The sequence below is a fragment of the Podarcis cretensis genome (assembly GCF_951804945.1).
Source record: "Podarcis cretensis genome assembly, chromosome: 14".
In the NCBI taxonomy this organism is placed as follows: Eukaryota; Metazoa; Chordata; class Lepidosauria; order Squamata; family Lacertidae; genus Podarcis; species Podarcis cretensis.
This window is the reverse complement of record NC_137183.1, coordinates 41,875,245-41,897,247: the sequence shown is the minus strand read 5'-3', so window position 1 is coordinate 41,897,247 and position 22,003 is coordinate 41,875,245. Positions and strand designations below refer to the sequence as shown.

Here is a 22,003-nt window from a genome sequence, read left to right as displayed (position 1 = left end):
ATAATGGGTTGAGATTTACGGGCTAGAGAGAATACATCTAGTCTTCAACAAGACTTCTATTCTAAATCCAGATTGCAAATCACGTTAAATGCAAAATTTGGGTGGAGATTTTGAGGGGCCGTTTGCACACAGCTCTAGTTTTCAACTTGCCAAATGCAACTGTTTCCTGTTACATTATACTGTCATCTAGTGGAGCCAAGTAGGCAACTTTAGTACTTCCTTTTGCACTTAAAACACCACTTCAAAGAAATGATTTGCCACCCATTTTCACTGAACGCAACATGGAAAGGAACATTTATTTTTCTCTGTATGTTTAGCAAAACTGACTGTAGGAAAACCTCTAAGCTGTTTACAAAACTGGAGGTTCCCCCACCCCTGTTGTAGATCCACAATGTCACCCAGAATGGAGATAAACTCAGAGAAGGCAGGGCTCTCTCCCAGCCCTTCCGGGAGATGCTGGGGACTGAAGCAGAGAAATTCTGCATGCAAGGCAAGTGTTCTGTCCCTGAGCTACAAGCCCAATGTATTCCTGTAGACAAATGTGGGGTGTAATCCACTGGGAGCAGTCAAGTACAACATTCCTTGTAATGCTAGAGAAGACATGTGAGGGAGTGTTTGGTTCAGCCAGTCAAAACTTTCTGTTCCTCCTGGTTGGAGCATCCTTCCTTTGCATGTGATAGAAGGTGGGTGTGATCTAACCTGCCCAGGTAACAAAAGGACGAGTCACGCAGCACACCTCTCTCTTTTTCACTTCCTTCTTTGTCTAACCAGCTTTTAGCTAGGACTGCTCTGCTAGCTCTCAGCTAGCAGAAGCACTGGAATTATTCCCCCATATGGGGGAAAACATGTACATATTTGTAACTGTCTGCCTTCAGGGATCCAACTGTGAACTGATGTAAGTAAACTTCTTTTATTGACTTTGAATAAGATTATGGCATCTTTATTATTTTAAGAGGGATTGAAGGGAACTTACCAGGAACGTACAATTCAACCTGAAGACAGATTGAATTGTATAAATAGTGAGAGGCTTACACAAGCCTGCAACCAGCTATCTGCTGTGGATGTAAAAAGGGGAAGGTAAACTCTGCTAAGTAAAGGAACTTGGCGGAGGCCCAATTGCAGTCTGAACTCCCAAGTCAGCTCAGATTCAATGGTGTTAAGCACAGCTCAGCCTCAGTTGCCACGGATGGCATTCTTGTGACGGCGGAAGTGGCACATGAACAGCTCTGCTTCCATATCAGGGTATGATCGGTGTCAGGTACCCAAGGCTGCAGCCAGGCAGTACAGAAAATAGGCTCAAGACATCTGTAGATGTTGTGCTAACACTACTTTTGGCTTGGATCCACAAAAACTATGATGAGAGGTTCCAAGGCAGATCGTGTTGCTCAGGTCACGTTTGTTGAGTCCAGGAAAGAACATCTGGTACTCTCTTTTATCTAACTGAACAAAAACATTTCACAGAAGTGAGCAAGTTTCAGTCGGTCAAGACCTTTGAAAGGGAAACGTCCAGTGTTCATTGGGGAGGGGCAGGAAAAACCACCACAAAATGCATTTCAAAGAAGATGATGCCACAAACAAGACAGGTGCTTGAAGCTTCGATGCAGCAGAAGGGCCGAATTATTTCATAGGCAACCTTCCAGGAGCCACAAACCAGTGCAAGATTTTTGTTGTCTTCCAAGTTTGCACTTACAAATTTCAATCTGAAAAAGGAGAGACGTTTGAGATGTCTGCACTTACCAAATGTGTCAAGTATGTCTGTTATTAAGACGAATTTGCTTGGATAAAACTGAATCACCGTTGTGTCTGAAAGAAGTTTAGAACACTAAGGAGGGAAAAGAGAAAGAAGAAATGACTAAGTTCACGTAGTAAAGAAAATATCTACACTAGGAAATTATTTTGAAGTGCCAAAAAAGGGATTCAAAACAGCATGTGACTAAGGGAGAGGCTACAGCAAAGCGATACATGGTTTTGTATGCAGAAGTTACCAGGTTCAATCCCTGGAAAGGCCTATACTTTAGCTCTAAAAGAGGCACTGCCAGTCAGAGTAAACTCTACTGAGCTAGATGGGGGAAATATATGATCTAGTAGTCTAAGGCTGCTTCCAATGATCATTCTGAAAATCAAACAGCAAAAGGTTGCCCAAAACATAGTGTTTTACTAACTCTCTTAAAACACGAAAGGAGTGGGCTTAGGAGGCTTCAGGGAGCTAGCTGTACAAGTTGGCGTTACTACTAAAAAGGCCCTGTTACTGGTACTGCTTGTCTTACCTATGAACATTGGAAGCTGCCTTTATACAGCTAGAGCACTGGTCCCTCTAGGTAAGGTAAAGGTAAAGAACCCCTGGATGGTTAAGTCCAGTCAAAGGCAACTATGGGGTTGCGGTGCTCATCTTGCTTTCAGGCGGAGGGAGCCGGTGTTTGTCCAAAGACAGCTTTCTGGGTAATGTGGCCAACATGACCAAACCGCTTCTGGTGCAACGGAACACTGTGACGGAAACCAGAGCACACAGAAACGCCGTTTACCTTCCTACCGCAGCAGTACATATTTATCTACCTGCACTGGCATGTTTTCAAACTGCTAGGTTGGCAGGAGCTGCAATAGAGCAACGGGAGCTCACCTCGTTGCAGGGATTCAAACTGCCGACCTTCTGATCGTTAAGCCCAAGAGGCTCAGTGTTTTAGACCACATCGCCCCCCGCATCCCTGGTCCATCTAGATCAGTGCTGTCAACACCGACTGGGAGCAGGTTTCAGACAGGGGACATCCCTAGCCCTAGAGATGCCAGGGATTAAAACTGGGACCATCTGCATTCACAGCAGGTGCTCTGCCCCGAGCTACAACTCTTCCATAATATACTCCAGATATATAGATATACCAGATGTCATTCCTCCCTAAAGGATAAGCAATCATAATTAAAACAGGGGGACCAGGCCCCTCCAGGTTTTCACAACTGTTGGCCACCTCTGTGTCAGGGAACTGACATCGGAGAGTGAGGTGGAGGCAAGGATCCCGAGCGATGCAGGAGAGGGGACCAGCAGAGGGGGAGGAATTCAGTGCAACACCAGCAGAGAAGGGAGGGAGATGGAGGATTCGGAGAGGGGTCTCCAAGACTCTTCGCCCGAAACTAGTGGAGAGAGTGCAGGCACACCTCTGCCCAGTCCTTCCTTGCGCAGACGGGTTCCGCGCAGGGAGAGTAGGCGGAGACTGGGCGTCAAACAACTTCTATGCTGGAAGAGGTTCAAGAAACGCCCACTGACGGATTCTGCAAGCGACTGACCGGCCACGGAGTGGAGGGCTGTCAGCCAAGGCATGGTTAGCCAGGCAATCTAGCCGAAAGTAACGGCAACTTACACACAAGTAACCCCTTATAACCATTACACTCTGCACCCCCATGGAACTAAAAGCAAGCACACCCAAAGATCCTGCTCAGACCACCCTCCCGCTGCAACAACCAGGGATGAAGAATTAAACAAAAATTGCAACGACTGCCTTTCCAAGCATTCCTTCTCCTGCCCACTTCTGCGTAGCTTAAGAGGCCCTTTCAATTCCACTCTGCCTCCTGCCCTAGAAGGTGCAATAGGCAGAGGAGGGGAGAGTAAAAGAGGCAAACAACCAGCAGACGGGAGGAAGGGAGACTGGCAGGTCAGCTGGTAGCCACCCAGAGGCTGGCATCACAAATTAGCATCGTTGTGCATCTGCTGAGGCTCATTCACCAGCAGGGCACCCAGCGCCTGCCCCTGCTGCTGCTCCTTCCTGTGGCTGCTTGTGGGGGCTTTGACAGGGTCCTAGAGCCTTCCTACTTCCTTCCCAAAGCTGGGCAAGCACTTTCTAGACTTTGGGAAGGAAGGAGGAGGGCTCAAGGACCCTGCCAGAGCCTCGCACCTCCTTCCAAAAGCCATATTACCAAGGTCCGCCCCAGGGTAACACCATCAAGAAAGAGGTGGGTCTGGCTCAGAGAGACGGGCATCTTGATCAAGGGCTAAGGGTCAGCGCTGCTCCTAGGCGTCCTTTTGGAGCCCAACAGAATTAACAACACCTTTAACACGCAATTTTCGCTATGCTTTAACCCCAATCATTATGATGTGCAGAACACGCTCGACATGTAACGCTAACCTGTATGACTATCTTTAGAGCTTTCACTTTTTGATCCGAGGCCCAAGCATCCTTCAAAGATTGATTGAGTTCTTCGATCCGGTTTGTATAATCTTGCTGAGTCAAGTTTAACAGCTCCTTTTGTGACCCCTGGAAAAAAGAAGGAGGAAGCCGTGTGCAAAACAAGTGAATTTATAAACGTATGAAAAACAAGGAAAGCTTTTTTTCCAAGAGCTTCCTCCTCTCCCTTTGGCTTCTGCAGAGCTGCCAAGTGGTAGATTACATAACAAAACTATCATTGAAATTCAAGGGCAGCTGGATGCGTTTGGCTCTCCTTTGAAGCAGGCCAGCAGCATCCTCTGCAGTCAAAGAGCACCACCGGGTTGCATGATTTACCCTCCGGCAGAATCTCTTGATATTTATATCGCTACAAATTGCAGGATCAATGCATCAAATGCTGTGCTTCTCAGGAAGCCGGTGTACATTGGGAAGTAGGGTGTGGGAAGACTGATGTTATTACGCTTTCTTTCTTTCTTTTTATTTTTAAAAAACTAGAAATCAAGCACTGGGCCACCGGAGGGCTCTGCTGCTGCTCTTGTTTTGAATAAATATTGTTAAAATCATGAAATGTGACCTGGAAATAAAGTGAACCAACAGAATCAAAGGGCTTCGGAGGAGGGGTCTTAAGGCAGGCATAGGCAAACTCGGCCCTCCAGATGTTTTGGGACTACAACTCCAATCATCCCTAGCTAACAGGAGCAGTGGTCAGGGATGATGGGAACTGTAGTCTCAAAACATGTCCACAGAGGCGCAGGTCAATTCTGTGTCCAGGGCAGCTGTTTATCAGCTCCATCTAGTATGCAGGCTGAGACCCTACCTGCCCACGGACTGTCTCACCAGAGTACTGCATGCTCTAGTTATCTCTTGCTTGGACTACTGCAAAGTGCTCTATGTGGGGCTACCTTTGAAGGTGACCCGGAAACTACAACTAATCCAGAATGCGGCAGCTAGACTGGTGACTGGGAGTGGCTGCTGAGACCATATAACACCATTCTTGAAAGACCTACACTGTCTCCCAGTACGTTTCCGAGCACAATTCAAAGTGTTGGTGCTGACCTTTAAAGCCCTAAACAGCCTCAGTCCAGTATACCTGAAGGAGCGTCTCCACCCCCATTGTTCTGCCCGGACACTGAGGTCCAGTGCCAAGGGCCTTCTGGCGGCTCCCTCGCTGCATGGAGCTAAGTTACAGGGAACCAGGCAGAGAGCCTTCTCAGTAGTGGCACCTGCCCTGTGGAATGCCCTCCCACCAGATGTCAAAGAGAAAAACAACTACCAGACTTTTAGAAGACATCTGAAGGCAGCCCTGTTTAGGGAAGCTTTTAATGTTTAATAGGTTACTGTATTTTAGTGTTCTGTTGGAAGCTGCAGGGTATAAATAAAAAATTATTATTATTATTATTATTATTATTATTATTATTATTATTTATATCTCAGCAACCAATTTTTAGATTACCATCCTTTCATGTATTTTGCCCTTGTTTTTTTCCCAGTCTGAAAACTGCTGCTGGCTTTATTGCTGTTTTTTTCCCCTCATTAGTCTATTTTGTTCCGTCTTGCGAGCTACCCTGAATATTTTATTTAAAAAGCAGGGTGGTGGGGTATAAATGTAGGGAAATGAAAGTGCTCGCTCACCTCTTCGAGATCATCCAGCTCTTCCAGCCTTGTCCGCACCTTCTCAGAAACTGCTGATCCAGGAGTTGTTGCTTTTCCTGAAGGGAATCACATACTGGAATGCTTTAAACTGCAACAGAGCTCAGTCGGCAAAGCATGAGACTCTTAATCTCAGGGTCGTGGGTTGGAGCCCCACATTGCACAAGAGATTCCTGCGTTGCAGGGGGTTTGGACTAGATGACCCTTGTGGTCCCTTCCAACTCTACAAGCCTGTGACCCTACGAAACCATTCCCAAACAAGCCACTGAATAAATTTGGGAAGGAGGGATTCGTTGCTAATTTGGGGCTGATGTACAGGCAGTGACAGTTTTAGGTGCATCTCATATGTGCGCGATTCTGAAGAGAGCCAACCACAGATGTGAACCAAAAGGTCATAAAAACAGGCAGAACAGGGCGGAGTGGGAGAGGAACAAGGAAGAACGAGGCGGCCTTGCTCAGGCCCCACCAACGCACGTGGGGCTCTGGAACATAACCCCCGTGCAAATCAGTCGCTCACAGGTAAAGGTAAAGGGACCCCTGACCATTAGGTCCAGTCGTGGCCGACTCTGGGGTTGCGGCGCTCATCTCGCTTTACTGGCCGAGGGAGCCGGCGTACAGCTTCCGGGTCATGTGGCCAGAATGACTAAGCCGCTTCTGGCAAACCAGAGCAGCACACGGAAACGCCATTTACCTTCCCGCCAGAGCGGTACCTATTTGTCTACTTGCACTTTGATGTGCTTTCGAATTGCTAGGTTGGCAGGAGCAGGGACTGAGCAACGGGAACTCACCCCGTCACGGGGATTTGAACCACCGACCTTCTGAGCGGCAAGTCCTAGGTTCAGTGGTTTAACCCACAGCGCCACTACATAATGCCTAAATCAGTGCTTCTCAAGCTATCTGATGTGATGGACTGGCAATTTTCTGCCCCAAAATACCAGGGACCATACTATGCTTGGTCCCTAAGGCATCCTACCCAACCTGGACTGTGGTGGAGTTGCTAGGGTCCTACAGTTGATTGCTCATGGACTGGTACCAGTCCACAGACCACCACTTGGAGCAGCACTAACCTAAATTACGTCTTTTAACGGGACGATGGCTATTGAAACTTCATGTTTCACAGTTAGATTATTGAGATATTTTGCACCTAATTTCCAGCTTTTCTCGTAACCATGCGCTGTGGAATATCTATGTGGCAAATTCAATATTCCCATAAGCAAGTAGGAAAATAGAAAACAATTCTGTGACATGTTTAAAACATTTTCCCCCCTTCCACAGAGCTACATATTAAAGTGACCACGTACCTTTTTCAGATCCCATACACAAGTTCTGCAATGAAACAAAACATGTGTTTTCAAAAGCAATAATTCCCAACAGCTGACAGGTGTAGTGGTATAACAAAAAGCCAGAACAATGTGAACCATGATAGGCTGTAATTAAAAGTTGTTAAGAGTTCTTAAGAGTAGGATGCTAAACTTTTATTTAAAATATTCAGGGATTAAGAGGGATGTTGTGTTTAACATCCTGCCCGAGGAACAGTTCTGAGACTCTCAAGCTCAGGCAACACATTGTTTCAGATGTAAAAGTGTGGTTTTACGGTAACCATGATAAAAGACAGGGCATATGGGATGAAGGCTTTTGTCAGGGCAAAAGGTAAATATGGATGAGCTCTGGGTCATGTCTGTTCCTTTTAATGGGTCTGCTCTCTATATGACTATCACTGGATACAACCCTAAGTTCAGTCGTGCTGCTTTAGGATGTAATCCCAAACCCACTTCCGGCCCAACTGAATCCAATGGGGCTTCCTTCTGAGTAGGCATGGTTACACTGCTATTTCCATGCCCATCCTACCCTCCCATGCACTAATTTTTAAGTGCCTTTAGGAATAAATATGCACAACAATTCAGAAGGATGCTATGCTGTTCTCTCAATGGCTTAAAAATGAACATTACAAACATCTGCTATGCTAAATCAAAGTTTATTGTATGTGCTTGCACACCCAAAAAGACTGGACCTACTTTCCTACTTTGTTGATATTATTATCATTAATTGTTGTTGTTGTAGTTGTTGTTGTTGCATTTATATCCCACCTTTCCTCTTGAAAAATAACCGAACGTTCACTCACAATGGAAAGCTTTTCGTTTGTTGTGTACCGAGCAAGGATGTCAGCCCGTTTGCTCGACCAAGGCTCAAAGTCACTGCCAACAGCCGAGGAATCATCTTTATCCCGTTTCTTTCTGGCGCTATCCTGCAGAAGAGAGAGAAGCGAGGCACAGAATCCTCCACGTAAATGAGACGTTTGGCCACTGGTATGTTGTTGTAAAGGCATATTTCATCATTTAAAAATACTGATAAATCTCACCCATATTTTTCAGGGCAAGGGTGGCATTGAGTTTACAGACACGCCCGTGCTGGGCAGGGCCAGAGGCAAATGTGGGTAGAGCAAGGGGTGCAAATTCTATCTTTGTGCAGTAGGCTGGCTCTTAAACACATTTGCACAGTCCTCTTTGTCCTCTAGGCAAGCGACAGACATTATCCCGGCTCAAGCACACACATTCCAGCCAGGCAAATACACTCAGGGTGTGGAGCAGGGCCAGTAAGTGGGTGTGGCCTGGGAAGAGTTCCAAGGGCCAGATGGAGAGACCCAGAGGGCCACATTTGGGCCCTGTGTCAGGGACTGGACTAAAGAGGAGGAGTGGTGATCTGCCCCCCCCCTTTTTGCTTGTAGCTTCCAGGGAAGAGGAAGGCAGTCTCGAATTACAACAGGGCTTTGATATAGGTCATAACATCATGTTGGAAGATTGTGGAAGGTTATGGAAAATTGATTTAAAATTCACAGATTGTTCCTTGTTGAAAGAAAACTATATGAAAATGATGTATAGATGGTATATAACACCAGGGCAGTTAGGAAGAATGTATAAAACCAGTTCAAATCTGTGTTGGAAATGTAAGGAAAAAGAAGGGACTTTTTATCGTACGTGGTGTGATTGTAGTAAAATAAAAAAAAAATGGGAAATGATATATAATGAGTTGAAGAAAATGTTCCAATTAACATTTGTAAAAAAGCCTGAAGCTTTCTTGTTAGGGATTGTAGGAAAAGACCTGCCAAGGAAATTAAAAAACATTTTCATGTGTGCAACAACGGCGGCAGGAGTCTTAATAGCACAAGAATGGAAGAATGAGGAAATCCCGACGAAAGAACTATGGCAAGAGAAACTTATGGATTATGCGGAATTGGCAAAACTGACACATAAATTACGTGACAAGGATAGCTGTGACTTTAAAGAAGAATGGGAACCTTTTACGAAGTACTTAAAGAAACAACAAAATGAACTGAACTCTTAGGCAGGTTTTGAATAAACATTCACAAACTCTTTATTGGTAATATACCGATAGACAAATTGAGGGTTTTTACAACTTTATAACAAGCAGAGAATAATATGTGCTGAGAAACCAGAGAGAGGGAGGGGAGAAAATGGGAGGGAGGAGGGAGAAAATGGAGGGGGCGGGGATGATGTATTTTTGATAAATTGTTATGTTGAAATTCCTAATAAAAATACTTTTTTAAAAAAGAATTACAACAGGGCTTTGAGGAAGATAACAGCTCAGAGACAGGAGAACAGTAGAGTTATGCAGTGTTAGGAGAAGGAGGAGGAGACAGAGCAGCTAGCTGACATGTCACTGGATAGCATAACCGACCCCCCTTCTCCCAAAGCGTGGCATTCGTTAACGGTGCAAGAACAAAGGGCACAACCACAGTTGGCCCCAGGCAGACGCTGTAGAAGCAGGTGTTGTTGTTAGAAGGGAAGAGGGGAGGAGCTCAGTGCGAGCAACTCCATCATGGAGGAATGATTGGATTTCTTTGTCTTTCACCATGATGACTGAATAAATCACAAGAACTTTCTTGTTTCCTCCCTGATTCTCGGTGCCATCGGGGGGGGGGAGAGGATTCCTCCAGCCTGACACCCATGATCCGAGGATTCCCACCCCTGAACACGGATAACTAATGATACACATCCTAGCAATGCCTGCAGAAACACGGTCTATTATTTGTGCATCTACTACTAGCAAAATCTTTCTTAAGCCACCTTTCAGGACATGAGAACCGGCACAAGGCAGTATGCAACGGTGAAACAGCCAGATGAACCTTCCTGCCTACCAAGAGCTTTGAAAGCACCTCTCTTGGTGGTGGCCAAGGCCTGCTTTGAGCCACCGGATGGCAAGCAGAACAAGGACATTCTCAGACATTTCCAGCTCACATTATGAAACAACCTTCTCCCAGCAGTATGCTTTTTTGCTGGCAATTAAATATACTTTTGTTCACTCAAGCATTTACTAAATTCTTAATTTCTTTTCCTGCTCAGTGATTCTCTGTCTGTTTCTAATTGTTTCCTGAATGCGTTTGATGTTGTGATGTACATCGCCTTGATACCTGGTTCAGGAGCAGTACTGCATATATATATATATATATGAAATAAAAAAGACACTATCAGTTAAACAAATATGCATATATACTAAGGTGGACAGTAGAATCTGATCTAAAGTGGAGCATTAAAAAAAAAATGCAACTTAAATAAAAAGTATATTGTTTCATAAAAATGAGCCAAAACCCTTTTAAAACAAACAATGATGGAGGAACATGAAATAGATTCTGTAAGTTAAGGGCCACCACCAAAAAAGCCCAGTCCCTGGTTCAGAGCAAAGGAAGCTGTCTCATATTGTGTCAGGCCACTGGTTTATCTAGCTCAGAGTGGCTGGGGAAACCCAGCCAGATAGGCGTGGTATAAATAATAAATAATTATTATCATCATCATCATCATCATCATCTACATTGACCAGCAGGTGACTCTCCAGGGATTCAAGCAGGGGTTTTCCCCAGCCCAGCCCTGCTTGGAGATGCCAGGAATTGAACCTGGAACCTTCTGTACCCAAGGCAGATGCTCTACCTCTGAGCTATGGCCCTTCCTCAATCCACCATCATTCCATTACAGGCCACAGTGCAGAGCTGCAGGCAGGCAGGCTCACAAGGATCTAGTCAATTGGACAGGAATGTTACCATAGTTGCAGTCAGCAGGGGATCTGCAGTTGCAGCAAACAATGACAAAGGATCAGTGCCGTCCAACACACTGCTCAGGGGATCCATCATTGAACTGGAAGAGGAGGAGGAAGTAGAGGAAGTGCTTCCTTTGCGGCCTAATTTCTTTGTCTTTGATTCCATTACCTGAGGAATACATAATAATAGTCAGAAGGAGCGCCAGATACTAACAAGACTATTTTTTGCACATTTACTCAGCCTTGCTTACTCCAAGATAAGTGTGCATATGAATGCAGCCGTAAACTGCTATCTTGCACCAAGGCTGTGCGACTGTACAACTGTCTACGCAGAAGCAAGTTCCACTGTGTTCAATAGGACTTACACCCAGATATGTGCATACAGAATTGAAGGCGAAGCTGCAATCCTCTAAACTGAGTTTTGCATGCCTAAGTCCATTGCTTTAGGCAGGGGTAGTCAATGTGATGCACTGCCGATGTTAGTTACTACAATTCCCATCATCCCTGACCTTTCCCCATGCTGGCAAGGACTGACGGGAGTTGTTATCCAGAGGGTACCATTTTGCCCAATCCCAATTTAGGAACACAATGGTGAAGAAATGAACTAGTTCTAGGCACAGTCTAACTGTGCATAGGATTAAGGAAGTAAATCGGGGCTCTAGCTTTATGAATCAAATCCACATCTCACAACTAGAAAACTGAAAATTCTAATAAACTGAAAATTTGTGTAAACTGCACAAATGGTGCACAGTTCCCCTTTTCCCAAAGTCTTCTTTAAAGAAGCAAGGCTTCTTCCATCAAGTGCTAGAAGGCACACAGAGATGGGCTCATTCCAGAGCATCAGCATGAGAACCAAGAAGGGTCTGTTCATTAGTTTGTCCCCGGTCTTCTGGACCAACATGGCTACACAGGACTGTTGAAAGGCTGCAAAGGAAACCTACTGTAATGGGTTTGAGTGGATGGTAGTCTCCAAAATCCACAGACACGGTTTCCAGTCTGCATGATTCCAATTCACGTACGTAGTTTCTTGATCTAGCATGCCTGAAGGAGAAAAGCATAAAGAACTTATAGAACTGAGATTTGGAAGCACACGCTGAGCATTCACGTGCAACGGTTTCTGGAGAAGAAAATCACAAGAAAATGTGATATCTCAAAAAAAAAATGCACCTAGACATTCCATTGTTGTGCCCATAACCCAAGTTTAAGGTGCCATTTAGATTCTGGCTTTCATATCTCAGTTTATAACACTGACCTAACTCCATCATTCTGTGCAAAAAGGAGCAGACACGTCACTTAGCTATGGTACCCACAGCTGGCAGCTCCCTATGGAAGCAATTTGGAGGACGATCAAAGTTTGTGTGTTGTGTTTACAAGCCACATTTTTCCACAAGAAGATGCTTAGAGAAGCACATGGCACAGAGACTGAGGATCAAACTAACATGACATGATAGAGACCTCCAGATACTCCCATCTGAATGGGTGCAAGTTACAGGGGGGCAGATTTCAGCTGAACATCAGGATAAACTTATTGACGAGAGTAGCAGCTTGACAGTGGAATAAATGACCCATGGGGTGGTGAGCTCTCCCTCACTGGGGGTGTTTAGGCAAAGGCTGGACAGCCATGCATATCCGGCACTGAACAGATCCCACCAGCCAGATCCAGTTCCCCACTCCTGTTTTATAAAGTCATTTGTGCTTGTGTGCCACTGACAGTCCTTTCTATTGCTTAGTTTCCATTTCTAAAGGAATACTTCCTTTTGTCTGTCATCTTTTACCCTTTTCTCATCATTCGAAGGCATCAAACAGAGGAACTGCCAGTGCTTCAATCAAACAAAAGAAGCTGCAAAGATTCCTTCTATTGTTGTCTTTATCAACTGTGAAATCCATCACATTACAAATCTGCTGCTTATTTTTAGCTGGCATAAACTTCAGGTGAAAAAAAACTGGGGGAAATAACCTGCCAGTCATGTCCTGCAAATCAACTGCATTTCCACAACTCTTCTAAGCAGAGACAACACTTATTCTAAAAAAGCATTCGACAAGGGCTCAGCCACCAACCGGCTGTGCAACTCTGAAGGCCAATTGAATCAGACAACCCAGCAGTGCTACTGAAAGGAACGGCTTTACAACCTAATGAGACATTGTAAAAGGAGGAGAAAAAGAACCCAGTGAAGGATGCTCATGCCTGTCTCCCTACATTTCTTAATCTCCAGTTTCCTGCCTGCCCTGTGCATAAATATTCACTTGAATGCACTATTCTCAATGTTTCCCCCACACTTCTGCTACTTTGCTGGCCCCTTGAGCTTATTAGCATTTGTAAGGACTTTCACAATTAAAACAGCACAGAGTTTGGGTGAGAGAGAGAGAGTTCCCTTCACCCTTTCACAGAAACAGCATTTTTGCTGGACCTCAGAAGAATCTAAAGCAGCAGCTGAAAGCAAATGCACACAGCCGAAACTTTAAATGCTGGTTTCTATTGCAAATTGCAATCTGGACCTTAGGAAATTGTGCCTGTTTGAGACAGCAAGATGACAATATTGGTACCTGGGACAACAAACAGAAGACCACTTCTAGCACAGCTTTTTGCACTCACTGGCTGGCTTTTAAAAGGTATCCTATGAATGCACAGACATCTTATGCAGCGACTAATTTTTACCGGGTGAACAGTAAAATGAAGAGAATCCTAGCCTTAGGTCATCCTGTGCACCAATCCCAGATTCACACACACAAAAAATTTACTCTAGCCAACACCTACATGGTATCTTGAAAAGCTGGCATAGCAGTGACCAGGAGGCTGAGCTATGAATCAGGAAGTCCTCAGCTTGAGCCTTCCACGTACCATGAACTCACCAGAAAACCTAAGCCGAATGACTCCCACTTAACCTCAGTCCCAACATCAACATCTGGAATGGGATGGGGACAGGGCATGTAATAGTACAGTCGTACCTTGGGAAGTCAAACCAAATCTTCTTCGGAAGTCCCTCCAACTTCCAAAATGTTCGGAAACCAAAGCGCGGCTTCTGACTGACTGCAGGGAGCTCTTGCAGCCAATCGGAAGCCCCATCAGATGTTCGGCTTCCAAAAATAGTTCGCAAACCAAAACAGTCACTTCCAGGTTTGCAGCATTCGGGAGCCAAAACATTCGAGAACTAAACTGTTCAAAAACTAAGGTACGACTGTAATGATTTAGCTTACTTGATTACAACTAGATAATGAAGTGCTTTGAAAAGTTACAAAGAATTATTACTATGTGTTAGTATTATTATTGGATTGTAATTGTGCTCGTGGAATGCCTTTCACTGATGCACCTCAATTTCCCCTCCCTCTGACCCCTTCCCCTACATCCCTGTCCCCCTCAAACTGTTCTGGAGGGTTGGCAGGCTCCCCAGAGCAAATCTGAGAGACGCACAGGAGGAGGGGAGAGAAGGGAAGTGTTGTTCCACAAGCGCAATGATTTAATTGGGCTCAACTCTAAATCTTTATTTTAAAAGCCAGTCAGCAAGTGGTAAATGTTACACTTTTGAAAGCAATTACCACTCAGCGATTGCCAAAGAGCCAGAATGGTTCAGCTTGCAAGCAAATTCTTCTGGTCTCATGATACATCACCAGTTTTGACAGCGGCTAAAGGGCAAAAAATGAAAAGTGACAAAATGCTGGGGTAGGAAGAGAAGTTTGAACCTCTTCCCTTGGCCCAGCACTCAGCTGGGGATAAAAATCGCCGTCTCCCCACCTACTCATCTGATGTCCAAGGAAAGGAAGCTGTGTGCCTGTGTAAGAACATGGACTGAATGCCCTCACTGGCAGCACACAGGCCTCAGAGGATTGGCCAAGAGTGAATGAAGCTGTCGTGCCCAAAAAAAGTTAGCCACTCCTGCTGGATAGCATGCTGGAACAGAGTTCAAATCCCCATTCAGCTATAACATAGTCCAGGGGCAGGGAAAATGTGGCCTTCCAGATGTTGATGGACTCGGCTCCCATCAACTCCAGCCAACATGGCCAAAGAACCAGGAGGATGGTAGTTGTAGTCCAGCAACATCTGGAGGTTCCCCATCCCTTATAGAGACCCAACAAATAGCCCCACATTGGGCAAAAGAAGAAGAAGAAGAGGAGTTTGGATTTGATATCCCGCTTTATCAGTACCCGAAGGAGTCTCCAAGCAGCTAACATTCTCCTTTCCCTTCCTCCCCCACAACAAACACTCTGTGAGGTGAGTGAGGCTGAGAGACTTCAAAGAAGTGTGACTGGCCCAAGGTCACCCAGCAGCTGCAGGTGGAGGAGCGGAGACGCGAACCCAGTTCTCCAGATTATAAATCTACCGTTCTTAACCTCTACACCACACTGAATCCCGCACCGCAGGGGGTTGGACTGGGTGACCCTAGTGGCCCTTTCCTACTCTACAATTCCATGATTCTATGGAGAGTCATTTTTTTCTTAAATCTCCAAACTCTATATTTAAAACTTGGAATATTGTCTCACAGGGAACTTGCAAGGGAAATTTAATTAAAGCCTTTAACAGGCAGAAAACATCCACATTTGCTTTGCAATTCAAAGACAGCCCATTCATCAAGCAAAGCACCATCCTTCTACATTCAACACAACTTATCTATAAACATAAGGCAAACGTATGCAGTTGTGTGAACAGCAGGGCCCATGTAATTCCAGTCAAGAGGCACAAGGGAGTGGCCATCTTGAAGTTATCTGAATTTCAAAGACCTCAACTTTATTTTATATATGGTACTCTTACCACTGTGCTCTCCTGCAATAAATAAAAAAGGGCCAGGAGAATCGGTGCAGTGGATTCCTAATACAAATCAACAGCGACACCAACTGGATGCCAAAGGGAAGTGGACTGGAGAAAAATATATATTGAAATTGCACATATATTCCAAAGTAGCTAAACAACTAACATGAGGAATGCACAGATCTCTAACAGAAGAACGAGAAAACTGTAGCCCTCCAGATGTTGTTGGATTACAAAACTCAACAGTTTCCACACCACATCCCTGCCTTAAAGTATTCAATTATCTAATAAAAAAATGTTATACTGTGTAGTGCCTCCCTGCCCTCATTCCCACACTTCTAAAGTAAGTGTACTCTCAGTTCTTTCTGTGGTGGTAAAACAGCTGACTTTAGACAGGGTTTTAGCCTAGCCTTCTGCCTGACATGCTAGATGTCCATGTGCAGGGAATGTATGCTGTACAGCAAACTGTTCTAGCAAGTGAGCACTTAGCTGCTATACAAGTTTACCACCTCATGGCACTGTGGTGTGGGTGCAGCTTTTTACAACAGCCTGCAACTTCTTCCTGACATGCTAGATTTCAATGTGCAGGGAATGTATGGCATATTGTCCATGGTTCAGCATCATGGACATACTTTGCAAGTATGCCTGCGCTAACCTCTTGTTTCCAGTTAGAACCCACAAGACATCTTGTTTCAAATGTGCAGTGTTTCTGTTGTCGCAATAGAAAACACTTCTCTTTTTGTCAGCAGTCAGTACATGCAATGTTGTGAAATAAAGAAAGTTAAGTGAAAATCAGAGGCATCTGTGTACAGAGAAAAACAAAGAAACACAGGAACTTTGCCTTATACTAGATCAGACTACATGACCATCTAACCCAGAGATGAGGAACCTGTGGCCTACCAGATTTTATTGTACTACAAATCCCATCATAATTGCCAACTCCCTATCTATGCTGGCTGAAGCTGATGGGAATAGGACATGAACATCTTCTGGAGGGCTACAGGTTCCCCAGCCTTGATCTAGTCCAGTATTTTGACTGGATTTCAGGCAGAAATCTTTTCCATCATCTGACACCAGATCCTTGTAATCTGGAGATACCAGGGCCCAAACCTGGGATCTTCAGCATGCAGACCCCACCACTGAATGAAGAGGCCAAAACTGTACATTTCTGTATTTCATTACCACTGGATCCTATTTTGGATTTTCTCTGTTTTTAATGGCATTTTTATCAGGGCTACAAAGGAAATATATATTGCAATAAATGTTGATTTATTTCAAGATACCAAGACCCACTTTGCTGTTGAAGCCTCTTTGGGCTTTAAACACTTATTTCCCCAAATACATGGCCCGTCACACCTACAATTCCCAAGAGACGCACCGTTAGATTTCTGCCTGTCTCACCATGGCTAAGGATTTCCAGAATGGCACCTGATATTTTATTTGTCACTACATTTACATCTCACAATTCCTCCAACGAGCTCAATACGGCATGCATGGGTTCTGCCTGCCTGCTCCCCATTTTAACTTTACAACAACCCTCAGAGGTAGGTTAGGCTGAAAGACAATGAATGGCCTAAGGGCACCCAGTGAGCTTCACAGCTTAGTGAGGGTTTTAATCCATGCCTCTCAGGTCCCAGTCTGATACTCTCGCCACAATGGCTTAAAATAACTTTATATTGCGGCATAAGGGATCACAGCAAAGCGGTTGCTGAAAGGCAGTGAGCTGCAAACGTGCCATCAGTAATAACTTAAAAAAACAAAAATAAAACTTAAACAACTAAGCACCACATAGCCTATTAGAGCCTGGTGTGCCATATCTGCCTGCCATGAAAGATAATAATAAATACCAGACACCTAACAAAAAGAACCCACCCCGCCCCAAACATGTCAGCAAAGCCTTGCAAGACAAAAAGGGAATTAAAGCGGGAAGCTGCCCGTCGCAAGCCGCCGTCTCCTCCTCCCAGCTTCTCTCTCCAAGACTATCTGCAAGAGAAGCTCCTCCGTCCTTACCAGGGGAAGGCAGCCATCTTGTCTCCCGTCACCTGACTCGCCCCCCTCCCCGCAGCCTCTCAGGCCTCTCGGCCCTTCCTCTGCGGAAGCGCAGGCGGCCATGATTGAGAAGGGCAAGTGCCAGGACAGCCACCAGGACGTGCAGAATCGTTTCGTTTCGTTGTTGCATTTCAGTGCACCGTTTTAGTAGGTGTTCTGTGTTTTTCATCTTGTCTTTTTATGCTGTGGACTGCTCTGAGATTTGCAGGCGATATATACAAATTTAATGAATAATAATAATAATTTATTATTACATTTGGTTGTCAGTCGCTTTGGGTTGCCTTGGGCAAGAGAAAGCGACTAACAAATTTAATAAAGCATGATGATGAGGATGACAAAAAGCGGCATAGTTCTTCCTCTGCCTATTTCATCCACCCATGACACCTACCTGCAGGTAGGTAGCCGTGTTGATCTGCCGTAGTCGAAACAAAATAAAAAAATTCCTTCCAGTAGCACCTTAGAGACCAACTAAGTTTGTTATTGGTATGAGCTTTCGTGTGCATGCACACTTCTACTGGAAGGAATTTTTTTAAAATTTGTTTTGACCTTTTAACCTGTGAAAGCAGGAAAGTTCGATTCAGTTGGCATCACAGCTGGTCTCCTTGCAGCTCTACTTGTGAGGTGGGAAGCTTCCTTTCTTTCATATTCAGGATGTTTTTCCATAAATATTTTATTTATTTGCTTTTCTGATAACATTCCACATCACCAAAGCATCAAACACAAACAAGACAACAAAGAAAATTCTTTCAAAGATTTTGAATAATCAACAAAAGATCAAAAAATATTTATTGACTTCCTATCCTCTTTTTCCATGGTTCCTTTTAACCCCTCTTTTCCTCGTGTTTTCTTAGTGTTTTCTTAGAAAGGTTGTTTTCTGCTGCTCCAGAGAAGCGGACACAGAGCAATGGTTCCAAACTACAAGAAAGAAGATTCCACCTAAACATTAGGAAGAACTTCCTGACAGTAAGAGCTGTTTGACAGTGGAATTTGCTGCCAAGGAGTGTGGTGGAGTCTCCTTCTTTGGAGGTCTTTAAGCAGAGGCTTGACAACCATATGTCAGGAGTGCTCTGATGGTGTTTCCTGCTTGGCAGGGGGTTGGACTCGATGGCCCTTGTGGTCTCTTCCAACTCTAGGATTCTATGATCCCGTCTGTCGCAACCACTTTTATATACTACTGGCATACATGGTCCTAGGTGAGCTTCATGGCTGAGTGGGGATTTGTACTCTACTCTCTCAAGTCCTCCTGGTCCAGCACTCTAACCACTACACCACTCTTTCCCCCCCCCTCCATTTTTCATCTCTTCAGCTGTCAGCCTCAACAGACATTTTCCACCAGGCGGGTCACTTTTGGCTCCAAGCAAGATTCCATCACATTCCATTCCCTGCTCTCCCAACCTTCTCAATCTCCAGGCAGGGAAGAATTGCCCTTAAAATATTATTTATTAACATCATTATTGTTAAAATTATCATTTATTAAATGTATATACCGCCCTTCATCTTGAAGGAGGTGAGGACAGGTGACCCCACCTAGGCCTGAAGTCACCCCCCCCCACCAGGCCTCAAAACTATCCAAAATTCCTTTCTGTCTTCTAAAAACCCACAGCTAAAGTTTTCCTGTGTTTTCTCACAGGATGCATAGGCAAACCGTTACTTTTATCAGTACAGGAGAGCTTCAAAAAGTGCAAAGTACTGGAAGACACAAGATCTACCCACCCGGGAAGAATGGCAGATGAAGGTGATGGACTTCATGGAACTGGCAGAAATGACTGGCAGAATCCGAGACCAGGGAGAAGAGTCGGTGGAAGAAGATTGGAAGAAATTTAAAGTTCATCTACAGAAACATTGTAAAATTAAGGAATGTTAGAAGGAGGCTGGAATGAAGTTATGTGGCTTTAGCAGAAATATTATAAAGGATTAAGTAAAAATAGATTGTTAATGGATGAAAGGAGGAAAGGTAAAGTTACATTATATTAAGATAAATTATAGGATAAAAATTGGGAAAGATGGAAAGGATTTGCTGAAATAGCTAACCGAACTAGAATACAAAAAAGGGAGGTGCGAGGTCAAGGAAACAAGCAAATGAAAGATAAGTTATGGGAAGGTTCGTTGTGTTTTTTAATTGTTTGTGTTTTTCTGTTTTTTATTTAAAAAAAATTCTATTCTCTTCTTTCATTATTGTGATGTGTTGTCAAGTTTTTGTTTAACTTGGAGTTATCTCTTTCTCTTTTTGTAACATTTAAAACTTTAATAAATATTATTTAAAAACAACAACGAGAGCTTCAAAAAGGGTAATGAATAGACTCTGTTAGAGCAGGCCTGAGAACTGAATCTTATCTCATTCTGTTGCAACATCTTGGACATGCTGAACGCAAGGCTTCTCACCCCCTTTCCTGGGAAGGGTGCCAAGAGTCCAATAGTCCCAAGACAGGAGCTTTCTGTTCATGCTCAGAGGAAACTCAACATGGGGCAGGACTCTGAAGGGGAGAAAGGGGAGGGAACTAGAAGGGGAATATATACTCTGTGCAAATGACTGTGAACCTGTGCTTGTTTTGTGAATCTATCACACTTGCTCCTTCTACCAGTTCATGGAAGGTAGAAATAAAGCTTTTTCTCCAAAACTATTCCTTGAGTGTCTGTTGACTCCCATTTTCCCTTTCCCAGGCGCAATATTCCCCCCCCCGAGGGCAAAGCCTCATAAGGCTACAATCTGAATGTCTCATGACAGTTTTTACAGGAGAAACACACAAAATACATAACGTAACAACCGCAAACAAGTAACAACCCATCCACCCCAGACATGTTATGCTGTGAACTTGTTTAAATGCTGTAAATGTTTTCTCCTTTCTTCTGAGAGGAGTGTTTGGAATCCCTCCAATCCCTCCATGAGATGTGCCATAGCAAAAAAGGGGGCTTCATGCACACAAAGAAACAGATATACCTCAATGTCTCTGTGGAGTCTGTGTGTGCATTAAAAAGTACCCTTTTGCTGGGTTAGACCAAAGGCCCACCTAGTCCAGAGGCCAACCAGAAGGTGGCTTCAGTGGTAGACTGCCTCTTGGGCCAGGTACAGATAGGTAGCCGTGTTGGTCTGCCATAGTCAAAGCAAAATAAAAAAATTCCTTCCAGTAGCACCTTAAAGACCAACTAAGTTAGTACTTGGTATGAGCTTTCGTGTGCATGCATACTTCTTCAGATACACTGAAACAGAAGTCACCAGACCCTTCTATATAGTGAGAAGGTGGGGAGGGGTATTACTCAGAAGGGTGGTGGGATTGGGTGATTGGCAGATAGCTGTGATGAGCCTGTTGACGACTCTTAACGACTGCAATAGGTCTTACAGGAAAAAGCAAGGGTTGAGAATATCAATACCTTCTCACCGCTTGCTTTTTCCTATAAGACCTATTGCAGTCGTTAAGAGTCGTCAACAGGCTCATTTTTTATTTTGCTTTGTCTTGGGCCAGGGCATTGTTTAGGAGTGGGGTTGTTGTTATGTTTTATTGCTGGCTTTACAAAGTTTAAAATACTGGAATAATCTCTGAATTTCAGATATTAATTCTTCATGTGCAACAGAAGAGAAATAACAACACTGATTACCATATTTTGTCATTTGAAGCATTCATACTAAGTTGGTGAACTTTATGCTACTTAATCTGTAGCTTGGGGATGGGGGAAATGCCCATAACTTAAGACTGTTTTTCTTTTTTTAAAAAAAGAAATTTGAGTTAAGAAAACACATACACTTTAAAGATAAAAAAAAGTTTTATTGTGCAATATGCTTAAGGGGAAAAAAAGCAAAACGGGTGAAAAGGAAAAGTATAAAAATACATTTTATAATATTGCATTCCACTCAAAATAAAAAAGTGAACTGAAAATTAATATAATAAATAAATATAAAATATATCAAATTACAAAAGCGATCCTGGCACTTGTAAATAGAAGGCCTAATGACAGTTGAAACATTTACATTTTAGTTGACTTTAAAATTAAAAAATAAAATAAAATAAAAAGTGTACTTAGGGTATCTGAACAAAGTAACAATTGGTCTGTACTTTTTATGTTAAAACTTGATTCTATTTACAGAATTTTTTTACTTCTGAATTAACAGCACAGCACACAACGAACAAGCTCTAGCAAAAAAAAGAAAATAGCACTGGCATATCTATTAAACGGTAGTGTATTTCTAATCTACAAGGCAACATCTGCAATTCTTAAAATTCGTTTAGCTTGTCAAGTCTTATGCTATTTCCCCCCCCCCCTTAAAAAACATTCAAGTCATGCAAAAGCTTTATGAGCCAAAAGTAAGCTCTAAGAACTACTTAGGAATCTAATAAATTAGAAGTGTTTGCATTGCGCTGCGTAAATT

At 43.8% G+C, this 22,003-nt stretch overlaps 1 protein-coding gene and 1 long non-coding RNA gene across 5 annotated transcripts in view; one reads left to right on the top strand and one right to left on the bottom strand.

Annotated features, from left to right (window-relative positions):
* VPS35L (VPS35 endosomal protein sorting factor like) overlaps positions 1-18,842 on the bottom strand; it is an 83,074-nt gene extending 64,232 nt beyond the window's left edge. Inside the window, exons 1-8 of one of the 4 annotated variants that reach the window (XM_079953724.1) lie at positions 18,824-18,842; positions 11,792-11,891; positions 10,855-11,019; positions 7,924-8,046; positions 7,103-7,127; positions 5,784-5,860; positions 4,113-4,241; positions 1,738-1,822 (exon numbers count right to left, since the gene is read on the bottom strand). In XM_079953724.1, coding sequence (XP_079809850.1) covers positions 1,738-1,822; positions 4,113-4,241; positions 5,784-5,860; positions 7,103-7,127; positions 7,924-8,046; positions 10,855-11,019; positions 11,792-11,891; positions 18,824-18,825 — 706 coding nt within the window. In that variant the 5' untranslated portion in view covers positions 18,826-18,842. Of the gene's footprint in view, positions 1-1,737; positions 1,823-4,112; positions 4,242-5,783; positions 5,861-7,102; positions 7,128-7,923; positions 8,047-10,854; positions 11,020-11,791; positions 11,892-12,625; positions 12,652-17,463; positions 17,493-17,601; positions 17,641-18,823 lie in introns of those variants that run through there. The other 3 variants (XM_079953721.1, XM_079953723.1, XM_079953722.1) reach the window with 3 other exon arrangements.
* A 1,745-nt stretch (positions 18,843-20,587) lies between these two features.
* Positions 20,588-21,893, top strand: LOC307203377. The gene is made up of 2 exons (XR_013833207.1): positions 20,588-20,704; positions 21,102-21,893. It is a non-coding gene; the product is annotated as an uncharacterized lncRNA (long non-coding RNA).
* The last annotated feature ends 110 nt before the right edge of the window (positions 21,894-22,003 follow it).